This window comes from Delphinus delphis, chromosome 1 (assembly GCF_949987515.2).
Source record: "Delphinus delphis chromosome 1, mDelDel1.2, whole genome shotgun sequence".
Classification (NCBI taxonomy): Eukaryota; Metazoa; Chordata; class Mammalia; order Artiodactyla; family Delphinidae; genus Delphinus; species Delphinus delphis.
The window spans coordinates 77,824,531-77,846,133 of record NC_082683.1 but is presented as its reverse complement, the minus strand read 5'-3'; the positions used below and the strand labels follow the sequence as shown (position 1 = coordinate 77,846,133).

The window sequence follows — 21,603 nt, the reverse complement described above, 5'->3', positions numbered from 1 at the left end:
TCTGCTCCATCTTCACATAGCCTTCTCTGTGTGTGTATAATCTCTCTCTGCCTCCCTCTTATATGGATACCTGTGATTAAATTTAGGGCCCACCTGGATATTCCAAAATTATCTCCTCATCTCAAGATCCTTAATTTAATCACATCTGCAAGGATATAAGGATATATATTGCCCTATAAGGTAACATTCACAGGTTTCAGGGATAAGATGCAGATGTTTTTGGGGAGGTCATTTCTGAGCCAACCACAGTGGGGATTATGGAGAAGATGATCTCAAACAGAGGGAAGAACTTGAATAGAAGCATCGGAAACAGAAAACGCACTGAAGGTAATTAGAGAGTGGCAAGTGGTCCTATGCTGTTGAGTCACTGTATATGAGGCAGCAGCACAGAGTGAGAGAAGGCTGAAAGGAGATTAAGAGCCTTGAGTGCCAGGTTCGAATTTGAGTTACGTTTCATGGACTGAGGAGAGTCTTTGGAGAGTTTAGAGCAAGCTAGTAGCATCACCCAGGCTGTGTTTTAAGTGTTTAGCTCTGGAGCACTGCAAATGATGGATTAGAGGCAGAATGCCATTGAAATAATTCAACGTGAGGATAATTAAAGAGGTAGGATTTCATTCATATGTTCAAAAAATACTTTTGAACACATTACCTTTCATACACGATTTTAGATCCTGGAGATACAGCAATGAGCAACACAAGTCTTGTTTTCTGAATTTTTCATTTTAGTGAGAGACAGATCATTTACAAGTTAAAATAATTTTAGGTAGTTGCGAATGTCATAAGAAGATGAAATAGAGAAAACTGCTAGAACCATTGGTGGTACTAGTGGGAGAGAGGGGGTGAGTAACGTTAGGGCATATAGTTTCGGCAGCCCTCTCTGAGGAGGTTCTATTTGAATAGAGAGCATATCGAATAGAAGGACATAAGGAACCAGCCACATGAAGACCTAAGAGAGGGCATTCTAGGCAGAGGACGCAGCAATTGCAAAAGCTTTTATATCAGTCAGCTCTGCTGCTGTAACAAAAGCCACCAAATCTTACCTTCTTGTAACATTAGCCGTCCCATTCTCACTCAGGTTTTATGTAGGCTATAAGTCAGCTGTAGCTTTGCTGCAGGTTGCAGCTGCACTCTATGTGTTTTTTTAAATTTCAGGATCTAAGGTAAAAATGTAACCCCTACCTGAGTCATGGTCTTCGCACAGTAGAGGAGAGAAGAACCAGAGGCTGAGCCAAACCATGCAACAGCTTTTAATGTTTCTCCTGGACCTAGTATATGTCACATTCACTCACATTCCATTGACCAGAGCAAATCACAGGTCCAATCTCAAAGTCACTCCTTCCGAAAAGGAGGGGTGAATAATTATACAGAGTAATATAATCCGTGACAGATGGGAACAAACCTGGAGTGTTTAAGGCATAGAAAGAAGAAAGGCTCAATGAGAATAGAGAATTTTAGTCTGTTTTGCTCACTGATATATCCCACGAAGAAAAGTGCCTTGTATAAAATAAGTATTCAAGAAATATTTGTTCCATGAGTGAATGAAAGCCAATGTAGTTCAAATATAAGGGAGATACGAGATTGCAATCAATGCATTGGTATATAGGAGGAAACTTAATTTCACCCCTGCCTTAGAATTTGGTTCTCCATTCACCTCTTCCCCGGTTCTCTGTTCCAGACATAGACATTTACACCGCATACCTTCAGCTCTGCCATAGAAGTAGGGTGTCTGTACCCCTCTCCCTATCAGCCTTCCCTTCTAGATGGACTTTCATAGACTGCTGTGACCTGGGACCCCCTCCCATTCTCTAAGGACAGCAGTTCCTCCTATCTTTCTGGAAAATGCTCTTTTCCCCATTCCAAACATATGTTTTGTTAGGTGCTGGTGTATTTGTAAAGATACTACCAGGGGCAGTGACAGGTTCTAGCTTAGGGAGCACATCCAGAGGGGCTGGAGATGGGGAGTCAGGTCTATACCGTTTTTTGATTGGGTAGTAAGTACATTTGAAAAAAAAAAAAAGCATCCAAAAAAATGGCATCCTTGGTTGACTACATCTCTATTTCTCTCATGATCTTGCTTCACACTGCTCTGATATCTTTTCATTATAGTCTTAACAGGCATATTAATATAGTACTTTTTAAATCGGGGAGGGGGGGAGGAGCCATTCAGAGCCCTTCCCTAGAATTTTTGAAATTGGCACCAGAGAAGGCAACTCTCAGGCCCTCTGTGGTGGTGAAATCGGGAGGTATAACTGTGTTTTGTCTCATGTGGAGAAAAGCAGACAGAGATTGCATAGAAAAGTAGATGAAGCAGAGCCCTGATGAGGTTTACGTTTCTGGTTTCACTGTTACCCTTGATGCTGGCTGCACCTTTTACCTTCTCATGGTGACATGAGCTTTCTAATAAATTCCTTTTTTCTCTAAGCTGTTGAGATTGAGTTTCTGCCTGTGCAACTAAGAGATCTGATTCATATAGTTTTGGAGCTTCAAAGGCATCTATGCACTGGTCTGTTTCTCACTCTCCAAGCTAGGAAAGAGTATAACAAAGTTTCTTTTTAGTCAGTTTGGGGAACTATCAAATTTCTAGCAGACTCTCAAACTGGTAATGTGTCAATACATCATCTTCCCAGAGGGAAAGAGGCACAACGTTTCTTTTTGAAACAGATCTGTTTAAACATTCACTTTCCACATCAAACTAAAACTGAAGGAAACAAAGCAGGGACCACATACTATACAGAAGAAACATACTACCTAAAATTGCCAAACACTTGAATAATAAATGCACAAACTAGGGGAATGAAGGAGTAAGGTGTGATTCATAACCTGAAATATTACCTACTAATTAAAATTGAAAATTTTATGATGACTAAGAAAATTCATAAAATGTTTAAGATACTCCGTCAAGAGAAAAGGCAAAAAAATTTTTAAAACTCACATGTGATCACAATTATAAATGCCTAATTCATAGATCTAAAAGATAATATATGTTTAGGCTACCCCAGCAGCCTGGCACCACATTAAAGTCATGCCCATTATACGGGTGCTCCCTTTCTGCTCCAGCCTAGTCTTGAAGTACTTCAGTCCATCTGCTTCCCATGCCTGGTTATTGTCTTCACCTCTCAAAAAATTAGCTTTGTAATTTCTGTTTCTGGCCTTTTCTTGCATTCTTTTTTTCTAAATATTTTTTTTCGGCACGCGGGCCTCTCACTGCTGTGGCCTCTCCCGTTGCGGAGCACAGGCTCCGGATGCGCAGGCTCAGCGGCCATGGCTCACGGGCCCAGCCGCTCCGCGGCATGTGGGATCTTCCCGGACCGGGGCACGAACCCGTGTCCCCTGCATCGGCAGGTGGACTCTCAACCACTGCGCCACCAGGGAAGCCCTCTTGCATTCTTTATCTTTTTTATACTTGACTCATACCCTGTGATTCACAGATATTGACAGCCTTGATTTCCCCAGCTTCAGCTCACCATTTGGGTTTTTTCTACACTTGTCCTATCCCATCTAAATGCATCAGGTCAAACAGGTAGGGCCCTCAAATTACATACAACTGAAACTTGAGTATGTTTGAGTCTTAGGATAATGGGTAATATTTTTTTCTTCTTTCCAGACTTTCCTGTTCCAGTACCATTGCAGTAAACATTTTTTTTTAAGTCGAAATGTATTTGACATACAATATTATGTTAGTTTCAAGTGTATTACATAATGATTTGACGTTTGTATACATTATGAAATGATCACAACAATAAGTCTAGTAACCATCTGTCCCCATACAAAGTTATTACAATATTATTGACCATATTCCTTATGCTGTACATTACATCCTTATGTTTTATATTTTACATAACTGGAGGTTTGTTCCTCTTAATCCCCGTTCACCTATTTCACGCCCCCTCCCTTCTGGCAACCACTCATTTGTTCTCTGTATCTGTGAATCTGTTTTCATTTGTTTTTTCTGCTTGTTTTGTTTTTTGGAGTCCACATATAAGTGAGATCATACAGTATTTGTCTTTCTCTGTCTGACTTATTTCATTTAGCATAAGGCCCTCTAGATCCATCCATGTTGTTAAAAATGGTAAGATTTTATTTATTTTTTTATGGCTGAGTATATTCTATGTGTGTATGTGTATGTGTGTGTGTGTATATATGTATATATATACACACACCATATTCAATATATACATATGTATACACACACACACACACACACACACACACACACACACACACCCCCACATCTTCTTTATCCATTTGTCTATCCATGGGCACTTATCTTGGCTGTTTGTAAATAATGAGGCAGTGAACATTGGAGTGTATATATCTTTTCAAATTAGCGTCTTTGTTTTCTTCGGGTAAATACTCAGAGGTGAAATTACTGGATCATATGGTGGTTCTATTTTTAATTTTTTTAAAGAACCTCCATACTATTTTCCATAGTGGCTGCACCAATTTACAATCGCACCAATAGTGCACGAAGGTTCCTGATGATAGCTATTCTGACAGGTACAGTAAACATTTTAAAGACAATAACAATAAGCTTTTTCTTATCTCTGCCAAGAGTGGAACTTAATGGTGATTCTGTAGAACTGCATTTTTTCAGCTTCACATTAACAACAAAAGATGCTGCTTATTAGACCCTAGCAGTTTTGCATTTATAACATAGCAGTTCAGTATATGTATGCCAGGTATTAATCTCCCTGGGAACAGAAGCCACCTCATGGAGTTAGCTGCCCAGAAATTATACAGGCCCTATAGATGTTCCATTGTACACTTGGGGCTCATGTTTAATTCCCCATAGGATTTTAGGTTTATTTTCTTTTCCTAATACCGGATCTACTCTGGACAATAGTTCTTAGACAGTGAGCATTTGCACCTACTGCTGAATCTTGATGTCTTTGGGCATTGTAGCATGTCTTATACATTTCACTGCTATCTTCGTTTCCTTGGGCTGCCTTAACAAAGTAGCACAAACTGAGTGGTTTCAACAACAAAAATGTATTACCACACAGTTTAGGAGGCTGGAAGTCCAGGATCAAGGTGTTGGCAGGATTGGTTCCTTCTGATGGCTGTGAGGAGGAATCTGTCCCATGTTTGTCTCCCAGCTTCTGGTGATTAGCTGACAAACTTTGGTGTTTCTTGACTTCTAAAAGCATCACCCTGATTTCGGCCTTCATCTTCATATGGCATTCTCCCTGTATGCCAGTCTATCTCCAAATTTCCTCTTTTTATATGAACACCATTCACATTGGATTAGAGCCCACCCTAATGACCTCAACTTAACTAATTACATCTGCAATGAACCTATTACCAAATAACATCACATTCTGAAGTACTGGATGTTAAAACTTCAATGTAAGAATGGGCGGGGGGGGGGGGCGGGGAGCACAATTCAACCCATAATAACTACGTATCTCATTATAACTCCGGACTTCATTTCTGCCATGTTGGTGTCAGGCTTAGCCATGAAATTGCTTTGGCCAATAAAATGTGAGTAGAAGTGATGTGTCTGCATCTAAGCAGAAACTTGTTAAGAATTTTTTCCTTCTGCCATGAAACTAGCCATATTCCAGATAGAGGCTATTTCATCAGCCTGTGTCTCAAGAGTTAGAGTGACATGGAACAGAGCAACAGCTAACTTTCAGTGAATATGTAGCACAAGAAGGAAATAACCCCTTATGATTTCAAGCAACCAAGACTTTGGGGTCATGTGTTACTGAAGCATTAACTTAAGGTAGCTGACACCATAAGTTCACTCCTAATGTGTGGGTTTTTTTCATTCATTCATCAGATATTTATTAAAAGCTTGCTATGTGCTAGGCATAGCACTGTGTGTTGGACACTCTGACGGTTAATTTTATCTGTCAACTTGCCTAGGCCACACTACCCAGATATTTGGTCAAACACCAGTCTAGATTGTTCCGTGAAGATATTTTTCAGGTAAGATAACGTTTCAATCAGTAGACATTAAGTAAAGCAAATTACCCTCCATAATGTAATTTGGCCTTGATTCAGTCAGCTAAAGGCTGTAAGAGAAAAAAAAGACTGAGGTTCCCCCAGGAAGAGGGAATTCTGCCTCCACACTGCCTTCAGACTCGAGCTGCAACATGAGCTCTTCCTTGGGTCTCCAGCCTGCTGGAGCTCTGCAGATTTTGAACTTGCTAGCTCCCACAAATCTCATGAGCCAATTCCTAGAAATAAATCGCTATATATATATATATATATATATATATATATATATATATATATATATATATATATATATATATATACACACACACACATCCTGTTGGTTCAGTTTCTCTGGAGAAATCCGATTAATACAGAGTCAGTGAACAGTGAACAACCTAGAAATAGTCCTCATAGAGCTTATAGTCTAAGGAAGAATACAGACAAATAAACAGAAAAAAAGACAATGTTATGTAGTAAATGCTGGGAATGCTTCATGTCATAGGAACACATAGCAGGAGCATCTAACCATGACTTGAGGAATCAGAGAAGGCTCTTTGGAGGAAATGAAGTCTAACTTGAGAACTGAAGGTGGCAGGTGGAATAGGAGTTAGCCAAGTGAAGGGACGAGGTTGTGGAGAGCAGGGCTTAGATCGAATGCAGAACACGCATTCTTAACAGGGGCATTATTGCCCCCAAGAGGGAGAAACTGGTGCTTGGCAGGTGAAATAAATCTTGGTTATTACAATGTTTTGTGATCATCCAAAGCTCAATTCTATCCGACAAAATCTTATTCCTTAATATTTAATGAGGGAGCGGGGGAGACATGATTAGAAAAAATGTCTAAAAAGTCTCCATGGTTGGGGGAGGGGGGTGCACGGTGGTGACAAAAAGAAAAGGCTGAGAAACATTGGTGTAGAAAGACCTTTTGGGTAAGGGAAGGATCACATACGGAGCTTGTGAGAGAAGACTATAGCATATTTAACAGGTCAGAATGGTTGAGGTATACAGTGGGAAGGAACAGAGGCACAGAGAGTCGTGGGAGAAGAGGCTCATCTAGATACAAATGTTAAAGAAAATTAAATCTGAAAAATGCATTTTGACTGCAATTATCCAAATATTTTAGGTGAAATTGGACTTTGTCTAAATTATCTACTGTAGACTATGCTCACTTTTATATATGAATTTCTACTTTGTGTTTGTAGTCATAGATTAAATGAATCATTAACTTTAAACATGTTTTAGAGATGACAAAGAACAACTGTTAGAATACCTTTTCTATCTTTCTCAGAGTTTTAGTTTTATAATTGTAGTCTCTAAAACAGCATCATGTTCAGGTGGGCATTTAATCATTAGGCTGTTCTGGAAGGCACATTAACCTCTGGAGAATTTGCGTGTGATTTACTTCACTGGAGTTTCAAAGATTAAAAATATGAGAGTAAAAAGATATTTTTCTTGGTTCCGTTATTGGGAATAGATGAGAACAATGATCTGTTTAATAACCATTATCATTATCTCCCTCCCAGATGGAATTAAAATTACTTTAATATTCTATTAGGAAAATCTTTGCAAAAATGCTGCCAATCTTTTTTTTTTTTAAATTTCCAGCAGCTTGGCAACAATGAACTCAAAACTAATTCAGTGCTTTTGAGAGATAATATAAACTTAATTTTAGACTCTAAAGGACTAAAAAATTGCATGCTCTTCCATAATTTTAGCTTTTAATATTTTTATACCCCAGCCCTAACTTGCTTGATGTGAGTAGACCTGACCTAAATGTCTAATATATATATATATATATATATTTTTTTTTTTTTTGCGGTACGCGGGCCTCTCACTGTTGTGGCCTCTTCCGTTGCGGAGCACAGGCTCTGGACGCGCAGGCTCAGCGGCCATGGCTCACGGGCCTAGCCGCTCCACGGCATGTGGGATCTTCCCAGACCGGGGCACGAACCTGTGTCCCCTGCATCGTCAGGCGGACTCTCAACCACTTCGCCACCAGGGAAGCCCTCTAATATACTTTTTTAAGAGACAGCATTCTAGTAATCAAAGGTCTTGTTAAGTAAAAGACAGTATGCGGAAACAGTACTGAATATGTGTTCTGAAGTCACACTACCTGGGTTCACATCCTGAGTTGAATCTGTTTGGGTTTAAATGCTACTAGGTTTCGTGAATTGGGCAGATGTAAAGTTACATGATCTTATCCTCTGTGTACCTCACTTTCCTCATGTGTAAATTATGGCTCATAATAGAACCACTACATAGAGTTGTTGTAAGTATTAAATGAGTTAATTATTTAAGACACTTAGAACAGTGCCTCGTACATACTTAGTACCCAATAATGTTACCTACTATTATTATTATTTAGAACTCCTTATTAAGTAGTTTTAAAACCATTTGTTTTGGTGCTTCCTGTATGCTATACAAGGAACTTAATTGTGAAACTGTTAGTACACCTGGCCTAAAATGATCTTCACAGCATGACTCAAGTATTTATTTATTTATTTATATGTTTTGTTGCACTGGGTCTTAGTTGCGGCTCACAGCCTCCTTAGTTGCAGCTCGCTGGCTCCTTAGTTGTGGCATGCGAAGTCTTAGCTGCGGTATGCGGGATTTTTAGTTGCAGCATGCATGTGGGATCTACTTCCCTGACCAGGGATCAAACCTGGGCCCCCTGCATTGGGAGTGCGGAGTCTTATCCACTGCACCACCAGGGAAGTCCCCTCAAGATATTTCTTTAAACTGACTTTTTTTAGTATCATTATTGTTCTCTTCAGTATAGTTCAGGCCTTTAAATTGATTTATTTTTTAGGCTAGGGTGATATTTTTGTTCTTAGGTGAGAAGATAAACATCTAAGGTTCATAAGGAAAAACACTCCTTAGAGCAGTAGGTGGGAGATGAATTCCTCTTCGGAACTTTGTATTGGCGTCTAGAATTTATCTCTACAGTACTGCTTTTTCCATGGTGCCAATAGGGAAAAGCAAGAGTTACCCATGATTTTCTGGCATTGTTTTTTTTTTTTTTTTTTGCAGTACGCGGGCCTCTCACTGCTGTGGCCTCTTCCGTTGCAGAGCACAGGCTCCGGACGCGCAGGCTCAGCGGCCATGGCTCATGGGCCCAGCCGCTCCGCGGCACGTGGGATCTTCCCGGACCAGGGCACAAACCCGTGTCCCCCGCATCGGCAGGCAGACTCTCAGCCACTGCGCCACCAGGGAAGCCCGCATTTTTGTTTTGATTAAAGAAATTTTAAAACCTTTCAATATTTATATCTTTCAGAAAATGTCTTTGAAATTCAAAAATGCAAAACGAATTGAAGGCCTTGATAGCAATGTGTGGTGAGTACATTAGAATAAACAATAATCATTGGGTGAAGTTTTTTTCCTCCACATGTTTATATCCTTATTTGGGAATTTTTAGCTGTATCTATAGTCTATAAATAAAACCACTTATTTTAATTCATCCATTCAGTGGAAATGGAAGGAAATAATGATTCATACACTGATTTATTCACTTAGCAAAGGTCCTGAGCTAGGCACTGGAAATGGACAGAGAAAATGACAGATTGGGTGGATGCCCTTGTGGAACTTACCTTCTAATCCATCAACTTTTCCTATTAGCCCTCCTTTCTAATGGTTGATAAGAGAACCTAGCAGCAGATGGTTGAGAAAAATATTTATGTGGTTAAAATATGGGCATCATGGAACTGAGATTTGTAAGAAACATTAAGTTCATCAGTTCAGCCATAATTTTTCCGGGTAAAGTCATTTTGTAGACGGTAAAATTTTTGTCGTGAACTCATTAATTTTGTTTGATCTGTAAGACTAAACTAAGTCTTATTTTTCAGTTTCTAAAGACTATGAGGTATAAACAGCTAACTTTGTAATTTTAGTACTTACTAATATTAGTATTTTTTACCTTAGGATTGAATTTACCAAGTTGGCTGCAGACCCCTCTGTTGTGAATCTTGGCCAAGGCCTTCCAGATATATCCCCTCCTGTATATGTAAAGGAAGAATTATCAAAGATTGCAGCAATTGATAGTCTGAATCAGTACACACGGGGCTTTGTAAGTATATGAGGACTATGTGGGGTGTGAGCTTGTATTTTATATTGTATTGTGCGTGAATGTACTTCTACCATTTCTCCGTAATTGGCTTTCTGGAACCAACTGTCCCAACTTGATAACCAGAGGAACACTCACCCTTACCCTTATCTCCTAGGATGAGCTGTCCCCTGCTTCGAGCTTCTCCACAGTCCTGTCTTGGCCCTTCGTTTACCGTTGTTCCAGGATGAGGTCCTACGACAAGCAGGGAAGGAGAATATTCACTTTAGACATATTTTCTCTCCCTTTCAAACTTACGCAGCCTCAGCACTGGCTTCTTACTTAATATTCTCTATTTCCAACTAGTTACTTTCTTTCTTTCTACCTCAGCACAACCTCCATCTTTCTGTGGTGGAATGCCTAGGATATCCAGAGATTTCATAGATTCTACTAAAAAACAATTACCACAAGTCTTCATGACCATTCATGCAGGAACCCTCTGAAAATAGGAAAAAAGATATTTTAATTTATTGCCATTTAAAAATACAAATTGGAAAATTATAAAACCCAGATGTTAAAAATTCTTACATTTTAGAGCCAAACTATCTCAAAGAAGTAGGTCCCATAATTAAATTTAAGGTTTTGTTCTTCCTTTTACTCAACAGGGTCATCCATCACTTGTGAAAGCTCTGTCCTGCCTATATGAAAAGTTTTATCAAAATCAAATAAATCCAAATAAAGAAATCCTTGTGACAGTAGGAGCATATGGATCTCTTTTTAATGCCATTCAAGGATTAATTGATGAGGGAGATGAAGTAAGTATATTAACATTATCATGTTGCCTATATTAATCACTATCATTTGTCCTGCTTTTATTTTTACTTATTTTATACTCTTTTTTATTTGAATCATTTTTGAAGTATAATTTATGTGCAGTCAAGTTCACAAATGTTAAGTACAGCTTAGTAAATGTTTACATGTATATGTGTATGTATGTCTCCATGTAACCACAAACCAGATGAAGATATAGTACATTTCCAGCAACCCAGAAGGTTCCCTTTTGCCCCTCCATAGTCTATATTCTTCCAGAGGTAACCGCTCTTCTGTGTTCTGTCACCATAGGTTCATTTTGCCAGCTCTTTAACTTGATATAATAGAATCATACAGTATGTACTCTTGAGTCTGGCTTCTCTCATTTATCATTTTGTCTGTGAGATTCATCCATTTTGTTGCATGTCATTTATTCTTATATTTACAGCCTATTTAGATAAGAGAAGGTAAAAGGGGCTAGCAGTGATGCGGGAAAATGAATCTTAGTTTTCACTGCTAAAATAACCTTTAATCCGAACTCAATCAACAAGTATTTGGTCCCTGTCTTTTTGTACCCTGTATTGTTAGCAGCACTGTGTGAGGGATGTATAACAAGAAGGCTGAGTGATTTCTTTATTTAGTGACGTGATATAAAACCCACTTTGGCACTGACCTCAGTCAGCTCTGCCCCTAATTCCCCATTATCATTCCAATACCCCTGCTTCAGTATTTCCTCACCTGTTTCATTTATAAAGAATTTATTGAGGATATGCTAGACATTGTGGGAGAGATTTTTAAAAGACGGTTTCTGCGTGGAAGGGGTTCCCTGTTTAGTAGAGGAGATAGACTTGTAAACAGATGAGGAGGAATGCAATGCTATAGGCGGTCGTGGGGAATGTATAAGTTACCATGGTGACAAGAGGAAGAAGTGATCAACTCTGCTAATATAGGTCTGGAAAGCTCTAGAGAGGTGTTGGTTAAGCTGGGTGTGAAGAATGAATATGTGCCGTGATCTGTATTGTTAACTCCTTTCTTTGAATTCTCCCCGCACTTTATCTGTACCTTCTTTATGAAAGATACCTGTTACTTTGTGTTACATTATCCTTTTACATCTCAATTTACTCTACTACAGCCAAACAGTAAGCTACTTAAGGAGACATGGTAAGGAAGTACAGTCATACTTTCATATACGTAATCTCCTTTATTCCTATAAAGTAGTTGAAAGTTTTATCTGAGACTTTGGTGTTGTTACTCCTTTGTTGCTTCTTCCTACTCTGCACTTTATTGGTGTGTCCTAGGGCTCAGCCCTTGGCCTTCTTTCCTCTCTTCTTTCTTCCCTGATCATCTTATCTAATATTTTGAAACCACACACACCACTTTCCATCATACTGACCTATTATTTTCCTTATAGTATTTATTACTATGTGAAATTAGCTGATTTACTTCCTTGTTTTCTTATTTATTATAAATGTCTTGCAGGAGAATGTAAGTTCCAGGAAAACTAGTTTATCGCTATAGAGCTAGCACCTGAAATAGTGAGTGCTCAGTAAATATTCTTCAAAAAGAGAGGGGAATTATTTCCATTGTAAAAATAAGGAAATTTCAGGGAAGCATGTTTAAGTATATTCTTCAGCTCCACCTCGCTGCCTTCCCAATTTACTTTCCTTCATTGAGCTCTCACTTCGTACCAGGCACTGTTTCTCACCAGGGCTACAAAGATGGGTCATCTTAGTCCCCAAGAATTTCATAGTCTAATTAAGAACTTGAGGAAAAGATTCATTCCTGGCTCATTTCTTTGTCCTCCACAGTACCCAACACATAGCACATTGTATAGGAACTACTCAGTGTGAGTTGGATGACTAGTACAAACAAAGGGGCTTTAGAATATAAGGGCCTCCTATGACTCCAATGAGAAAGGCCTTGAAAAAGAAGTACAAGCAGTAAAAAGTGCAAATTTAGGGTGATAATTAGGTACCATGAATTTAACCAACACAAACTTAAATGCGGCAGTTTAGTGTAGACTTGTAAAATTATAAATTGTTGCCAGATTTTTCACAAGCAGTTTGACTATATATATAAAGTACCATAAAACATGTTTATACCCTTTAGTCTAGCAGTAGCAATCATGTGAATTTATTCAGCAAATGATTTTAAAAAGATACTGTGCATAGTCACAAGTGAACATTGCACTGTTATTTATACAAGAAAACTATAACAAAATTGTTCTAGAATTCAATAGACTCTCAAATAGCCTTTAAAATAATAAGTGCTAAAACTAAATAATATTAAAATTTTTGTGAAATACTTCTAAGTTTAAAAAAGATAGAAAAATCAAATGTGTACAATGGATATAAATTATGTGTTCAAACCCTCCTTATAGAAAAGCAAAAAGTTAGGAATGCTAGGTCCAGGCTGGCATACTGAAGAAGGAATACCAACTGGACAGGTTAGTCTGGCCCACTGACCTGAAAGCCAGGCCATGAGTGATTGAGAGAGAGCCTGTAGGAGAAAAGGAACAGGAAGTATATCTCAAGGGGCTAGGAAAAAAGGATCCAGATATAAGTCATCTGGAGGGAAATTGTGGTTATCAGACATTAGCAGTAGCATGCTGTCTACCTGCATACGCTTTTTGTTTAGGGATGCTTTTGAGAAACGATAAACGTCTTTACTCTCAGGATAATACTTATAAATTAGTACTGCACAGCGGAGAGCGTCAGTTTCAGTGCTCTCTTTCCTTATGGTCTTGCTCTGCCACTGATCATTTATTTTCTAATTTGAAATTTAAACTCAATGTTTTTGGCTCGAACATCCCTTTGAGGATGTGATGAGAGCTATGACCCCTTTCCCCAGAAAAATATACCTATGCATGTAAAAAATTTTACATACAATTCCAAGGGTCCCACTGCAAGCCTATCCACAGATCTCCCTAAGAGATCAAGGGCTCCAATTAAGGATCCCGACAAGTTTATCCCCAAGGTCTTTTTCACTCAGATATGAGAAGACAAAGCCTGCTTTCTACACTGCTGCATCTCAGCATGTAGTATGGTGCCTTGCACATAGTATGTACACAATATTTGTTAAATGGATTAATGATTAATATGTTGTGTTATTTGGTTTTATTCCAGGTCATAGTGATAGTGCCTTTCTATGACTGCTATGAGCCCATGGTGAGAATGGCTGGAGCAATACCTGTTTTTATTCCCCTGAGATCTGTAAGTTTGCCCCTATGATTCACATGTTTTAAGAAGTTTTGTAAATACCATGACTTTGTTGCCAGTAAAGTTCCTACTTTGATTACATTTTGGGATTTACTATATATCTCTACTATGACTGAAGGTAACAACTTTAAAGGGGGATCTTTTATTACTTTATCTTGTGTTTGCACGTCTGTCTGTTGTATCAGCGTCTACATTGTGTGTAATACTATTTTTTGTGGTTATGTGTCTCCCCTACTGACTGAGCACCACCAGGTCAGAAACCATTTCTGACTCACTTTTATAGCTCTGGTCCTCAGTGACTAACAGTGTAGGGTATATGCTGGGTGCTCAATAAATGCTTATTGAATTCTGAATGAAGTAATTTTTTTTAAATTCTGCTTTTATCTTTAGGAATACAGTATAGATCCATTGTCTTTTTAAAATTTTCATCAAAATAAGTGATACAAGGTGAATTACAGAATCTTCTATTAGTCTTATAGTATCAGATGTGTTAACCATAGTTAGAGCTGGCTCCTTTGAAGGAATATAGGCACTTTCACAGCCGTTAATGTTGACAGAGTTCATGTTTCCAATTAACAGGTATGAGCATGGAACTCACATCCTGTTGGGCTCCTAAGGCAGAGTAAAGCTTAGTTATTTCTATTTCTTTTCTTTGTTTGTCATCTATTCAGTTACCTTTGCCATGCCTTTCTCTACTTTTTTTTCCTTGTTAGGTTACTTTTTTGTAGGACAGCAAACATAAATTAACTGAATTAAATCACATCTTCATTCTTCATGCTTAGAAACTTGTTGATGGGAAAAAATGGTCTAGTTCTGACTGGACATTAGATCCTCAAGAACTGGCAAGCAAATTTAATTCCAAAACCAAAGCTATAATACTAAATACTCCGCATAACCCCCTTGGCAAGGTGAGTCTTTGATATCTTTATACAGTCTTCTGGTCCATCATTTTCTCACATGTTGAATAATTGGCTCTGCTCCTTTGTTTCCTTTCATATGTGTAGGTGTATACCAAAGAGGAACTCCAAGTAATTGCTGACCTTTGCATCAAATATGACACACTCTGCATCAGTGATGAGGTTTATGAATGGCTTGTGTATACTGGAAATAAGCATTTTAAAATAGGTACCAATTATTACATAGAATCACAAATCTAAATGTGTTTGGGCACGTGTGGAACATCTGATTGGAAGGGATCCCAGAAGAGCTTTAAAATAGTCTTTGTAATGGGTAAATGTCTGTGAGTACTTAAAAAATGGGCCTTGAATGAATGATGCTTGAGTGAATTTAGGAGCAGATTGAAGGACAAGCAGTACAAACTTAGGAGACGAGATTTTGGATCACACTATAAAACTATGAAACCAGAGAAGTAGTACTTTTGCCTTTAGTTTTAGCTTTTTTCAAGAATCTAGCTATTACTTGGCATATAAGACATAGGGAACTTAATTGTTCCTGAACTGGTCTGTCCCTCCTGAGCAGGTTGCCAAAATGCCAGGTCAACAGGAAAAAATTGTCATGACAGTAAGGTATTGCTGCGTGGCCCTTGCCTGGAATTTCACCATTACTACTGGGCCATCTCACAAAAGCCACAGTGTCTTCTGAGGTAATCCAAACTTATATCAACTATAGGGTTATAAACTGGGCTGCAACCTTTGGGTCTTTGCACTTGCCCTACCTATACCTGGAAACACTTTTTGCCAGATATCCAAATGGCTCAGTCTGTCACCTCTCTGGGGTCTTTGTTCAGATGTCAATGTTTTTTTTTTTTTTTTTTTTGCGGTACGTGGGCCTCTCACTGTTGGGCCTCTCCTGTTGCGGAGTACAGGCTCCAACACGCAGGCTCAGCGGCCATGGCTCACGGGCCCAGCCGCTCTGCGGCATGTGGGATCTTCCTGGACCGGGGCACGAACCTGTGTCCCCTGCATCGGCAGGCAGATTCTCAACCACTGCACCACCAGGGAAGCCCCAGATGTCAAATTTGATGACCACAACATTTAAGATGGTTACACCTCTCCTTCCAGCATTTTCTTTGTCCTTTTTCTGTTCTGTTTTTGTTTTTTCCTCTATAACAAATATCAGCATCTATATATTTTACTTTGAACCTGCAAGAAGGTAGGAATTTTTAAATGTTTTGGTCTCTTCTGACTCCTTAGTTCCCAGAAAGTGTCTTGTGCATGGTAGACAGTCAGAAAGTAATTGTTGAATAAAATGAATAGGAAGTATGAAAAGGGTGAGGGAAGGATAACTAAAATCACTGGCAGGAACCAATAAATTTTAAAATTAGTGCACTTATATATAAATAGTTTTTGCACATATCATAATTATCCGCGGCAAATTACAAATTGTTGTAGAGACACAGAGGAGAAAGCATCTGCTTCAGGTGATCAACAAAGGAGTGGGCAAAAGACGGGACTAGTTAGGCAGAGAAATAGAAAGAAAATTCCTATCAGATAAAGTTTTATGCACTGAGGCAAGGAGGCATGAAAGATCAAGATATACTTAAGTGGTAGAAGGGTGTGTTGCAGTAACTGGCACAGATGAGAGTGGAAAAGTAGGGTGATTCTGAAGGACTTTATATATGAGGATAAAGAGTTTAAACTTCATTGAGGGGGTCAGTGGTTCTGAAACTTACTTTAGTGATAGAGCATCTTAAAGTCATGATGTTCACATCATGAAATAGTGACAATACATACTTATTTCATCATGAAACTAGAGGCAATTTTCTTAACAGAAATTCAGTAATTAGAAGTCAGTGTAAAAACTACAAGTCTGTGTGTATTTACCTGTAACAAAGTGCTATTGAAACAAATACATCTGAGTTTTTCTGATTTTTGCCATTAATGTTCATTTTCTAATGCTCATTTGTTTCACTGTTGGTAGCATTCACTATCAGATAAGTGGTAGCACTTACCTTAAGTGCTTAAAATTTTGTGGCTTAAGAAAATTTTGTGGAAAACTTAATATTGATTTTTTTAAGTTCTATTTAAAAAGTCAATAATTAATTTGATCATCAGGGTACCAGTGAGCATACTTTGAGAACTACTGCAACAGGTAGTGACGAGGCAGGGTAATTAGTTCCATATTGGATTCGTTTTATAAAGGTAAGAACCAGCTACAGGTGAGGATCTTAAGTCAGATGCCCTGGCGGTGGAGATGATACATGAGGGCTGCTTAGAAGTAAAAACTATAGGGCACAGAATATAGCCTTTGAAGGTGGGAAAGCAAGCAAGTGTGATTCTGAGATCTCTAGCCTGGACCACTAGGCAGTGATGAGGCCCTTACCCAGGGACGGAGATGTGGGAGGAGGAACAGATCTATGGGGAAGAGCTGAGCAAAGGAAATTCCTGCTTCTCATACTCTAGTCTTGCTAAGTTTCAGTGTCTTTGAGACATAGAGGAGGAGATGTCTAGAAACAAGTAGAATTATAGGCCTGATCGTCAGGATCAAATTGTGAAGGGATTTATTTTTGGCAGTCATCAAAATGTTGTTGATAGTGGAACCCATGGAAGAGAATGAATCTTCTAAGGAATGTATAAACAGAGAAGAGGGTCGGAGATTTGCAAGATATGGTGCCTTAGCGCAGCAGACTTTTGTTATTTGTCAAAATTGCATCACAGCTCACCTTCTCACATCTTGTTGATGATCTCTGTCTCAGGTCACTAACTTCTTCCCAGTTGAAAATCAGACCAACATGGACAATTAATGTTTTGTTAATTTTTTTAGATTAAGCAGAGAGAGGAAGAGGTATCTATCTAATGAATAAATACAATTTTATACTTAACATTTTACATGTTTTACAAATGTTCATGCCTATGCAATGACTCAAAGCTTTAAAAAATTTAGTTAACTCAGTTTAGCAATATTCTTTCCAAAATATTACTGTAAATGATCTTGAAATTTATTGTTTAAACCTTATATTATAAGCCCTTCATGGTAAAAGTGTAAATGATGATGTTATTTCCTAAAGATATATATTTTCAACTCAGATTTTTTAGTTGTTTTAACAACTCATAAAGTTAAAACAAGAAAAAAATGAATTCACTATTTCATTATTTAGAGAGTACAAATGTGTGAAAACTTATTCTATTAAATACAGTGGCCTTTGTTACATGAAAGATGCTAAATGGCTCTTCCATCAATTTACAGAGTGCAATAGTAGCTCTTTAATATAATACAGTAAGGCTTGCTGGCCATACATCATGAAATTAGCATCATCTTCATGTTGTCACAGAGGCAGTTTTCCTGGTGTAGTTTTCACTCTTCATCATATCTCTCATCTTTATCTGACTTCTAATGAAGCCTAAGTCACCTGTGAATAACTGTTATAGCTGCTGTGGCTGATTTAAGGATCATAAATGAGAAGTACAAAGACCAGCTGCCTTTCAGGTATAACTGCAAGCTAAACTTACCAATACTGGAACTGGATACGTTTTCTTAAAATCATCAGACCTGCAAAGATTTTTTTTATTTCTTTAGGTTACTATATTCACATGCAGTGCTGTGGTCATCTGCTCTGCTTATGTGTTTACATTAACTTCTGTAGCTCCCCAGATCTCTGAGATGGAGAGGACATGGACATTCAGATGTTTTAAATTACTTAGGGCCCTTTTTATTGAAATAGTAGAACTTGTTCTTACTGAATCAGATTCTTGACTCAAATGATTTCTGCAGGTTTCAGTAAAATGACATTACAGTCGACAAATGAAACCTCTCTTCTGGAAGAGATTATACTAATACACTGATATTTATATACTAATCTATTGATATTTGGAAAATTAGTATAAAATTCCTTGTAAATTATTTAGCTGATCAGCTTACTCCTTGAAAAAAGACATCCTCTTTTATATGGTCAAAATAGCCATCAAGAAATTACTTAGCTCTCCTTTTAAATTTATGCTATAGTCAGATTTGATATTTTGTGAATGAAACCTACATTTGATGTGTGCATAGTTTTTATTTCCTTCATGTATAACTTATTGTTAAAACATATTAGTATTATATTAGTTTGGGTAATTTTTATTTTCAAAGAATTTATTTCTAAATATTGTTTTTACTAATAGGCCTTCCTGATTTTGGATATATATTATTATTTTAAAGGAAGTGATAATCTGCATTATGGATTTTTCTGTGATCAAGTAGGAAAGTGCGACATCTGTCGTGTCCTTTGGAATATTTTAGAAGACTAAATAGAAGACTAGAAATGTCTCAAAACTTGAAAGGATATGGTTATTTACATCAGATGTTAGAATATTCCTTCTTTGAATGGACCCTCTAAATATTTTCTTCATTTGTCTTTTTGGGTTTTCTTATACTTCACAGAGAATACAGTGGTAACTTCTCTGATTTATATTGTTTTCCTGCCTTTACAAATGTTGACAGGTATTTCGTGATAGGCTAAAATTGCATATGTATCCATTTTGGAACTTTCTTTAGCTATCTTACATTTTAGTAGGCACTTAACTTGCTTATGAGAAGATTACTTCAAGAAGACAGTAACTTAGCCCCCCAGAAATGGGTATTTATTTTCCCTTTGTGCATACCAACACTCTTAGAACAATGTAAGAGCATCTATTGTACCTCTAAAAAAAAAAGGTGAAAAACTTGTGGAATTGCACGTGAAGAATTTCACAACTAAATTACTTGAGGAATCCAAAAAACAGTTTTGTAGGTAGCATTCTCAGATTAACAGAGGAATAATTTACTGATGTCCAACGGAATTCACCAACTCTTGTATTTTATACCTCCATGACTTTGATACCTGCATCCCCTTTGTCCAAAACACCTTTTTTTCCCCTTCTCTACCCAGCAAAGCCCTATGTGGTCATCCAAGTCTCACCTCAATCATTACTGACTGCAGAGAACTACCCCTAACACCATCTCCTATCCTTGCAGAATATTCCATGCCTGTTGCTATTATAGCACTTATCACACTGTAATATAATTGTTCTTCTTGTCTCCAACCCCCACTAGACATTAAGCTCCTTGAAGATAGGAACTGCATCTTTCTTGTCATTGTTTCCTCTAGACCTAGCTTAGTACCTGGCACCTGATCATTGCTAATAAATGTTTGATGAGTGTATGAATAAGTGAATGAATGATTTTACTAAAGGTATCAATCAACTTGAAAATTTTTATATAGTCATTTGCCATTTTCATGGAATCTGTATTTGTGAATTCATCTACTCACTAAAATACATTTGTAACCCCCAAATCACTAGAGTGCTTCATCTGCAGACATGTCCAGAGGGGTGAAAAATTTGAGTTGCCTGACATGGATGTTTCCAGTTAAGGTCAACAAGGCAACACTCTGCCTTCTTATTACAGCTTGTTCTATAAGCAAGTGTTCTTTTCACAGTGATTTTGCTATTTTAAATGGCCCCCAAATATAGTGCTGAAGTGCTGTCTAATGCTTCTAGGAGCAGGAAAGCTGTGTTGTGCATTACAGAGAAAATACATGTGTTAGACAAGCTCCATTCAGGCATAAGTGCTAAAATTACTGGCCATGGGAATATTAGTGGTTGATACCTAATAGGTATAGGGCTTCTTTTGGGGTGAAAAAAAATGTTCTACAATTGATTGTAGTAATTGTTGCTTAACTTTGTGGATATGGTACATTTAAACGAGTGAACTATATGTCATGGGATTTATATCTCAGTAAGTTATTTATAAAACACATACACACACTCACACACATGCATGCAGATTGTTGGCCCTTCCCCAGAGTTTCTGAGGATCCAAGAATTTGCCTTTCTTACAAGTTCCCCGGTGATACTGCTATTGCTGTGTGGGGACTGTATTTTAAGAACCATTGCCCTAGGAATCCTGTAGAAATAGACTCAGAAAATGGGCAGAGTAGAGGTGAGCTAAACACTAGCCAGAACCACAAGCAAAACTGTGCCACAGAATGATTATGCTGGGCACTCAGTTACTACTAACGCTGAGCACTGAGTGCTGTTGCTCCTGTGACCACAGCACTGAACCGGCCTGGAGCGCTGCCTGCTGGCACCTCTGCCATTCCTGCCCTGGGAGATAATTTTGCCACTTAAATGTTTTCAAGCATGGTAACATTTTCAACTGTGTTTGGGTTAAAGTTAAATTATCTCTAAAAAAACCTATTGAAATAACTATACTGACTATAAGGCATTTATGTTTTTAGATTATACTGAGTGTAGACTGACTATAAAGCAATTATCTAACCTTTTTTTTTTTTTTCTTTTTTCTGTTCAGCCACTTTTCCAGGTATGTGGGAGAGAACAATAACGATAGGAAGTGCTGGAAAGACTTTCAGTGTCACTGGCTGGAAGGTAAGATGAAGAAGAATTTAACTTTTTGAAAACAGGCCTGTATTTTACTTCTTGTAGAGTTTTTTGTGTTTTAAATGCATAGATATTCAGTTTACCCAGGGTTTTATACTTACTGATCTGCTTATTTACTCATTCAGTTTTCATATTGGCCTTTATCCTTTTTGAGACTTAATCATTCCTTTAAAAGTAAGAAAAATTAGGTAATTTTTAAATTTTATAAGTAACCAACTAATGGTACTCTTTTCTTTGCAAAGAATGTTCAGATTACTGTATATTAATATAAAACGAG

The 21,603-nt window shown here is 37.9% G+C and overlaps 1 protein-coding gene across 14 annotated transcripts in view; it reads left to right on the top strand.

The window, feature by feature from the left end:
• Positions 1-21,603, top strand: part of KYAT3 (kynurenine aminotransferase 3) — a 54,503-nt gene that overhangs the window by 14,546 nt on the left and 18,354 nt on the right. For 12 of the 14 annotated variants that reach the window (XR_009521214.2, XM_060025059.2, XM_060025033.2 and 9 more), the window contains 8 exons: positions 5,869-5,931; positions 9,218-9,276; positions 9,862-10,006; positions 10,648-10,797; positions 13,918-14,004; positions 14,793-14,918; positions 15,015-15,135; positions 21,238-21,314. Coding sequence is in view for 13 of the 14 variants with exons in the window: in XM_060025059.2 (XP_059881042.1) it covers positions 5,869-5,931; positions 9,218-9,276; positions 9,862-10,006; positions 10,648-10,797; positions 13,918-14,004; positions 14,793-14,918; positions 15,015-15,135; positions 21,238-21,314 (828 nt within the window). In the remaining variant the exon portion in view is untranslated. The remainder of the gene's footprint in view (positions 1-5,868; positions 5,932-9,217; positions 9,277-9,861; positions 10,007-10,647; positions 10,798-13,917; positions 14,005-14,792; positions 14,919-15,014; positions 15,136-21,237; positions 21,315-21,603) is intronic. The other 2 variants (XM_060025105.1, XM_060025096.2) reach the window with 1 other exon arrangement.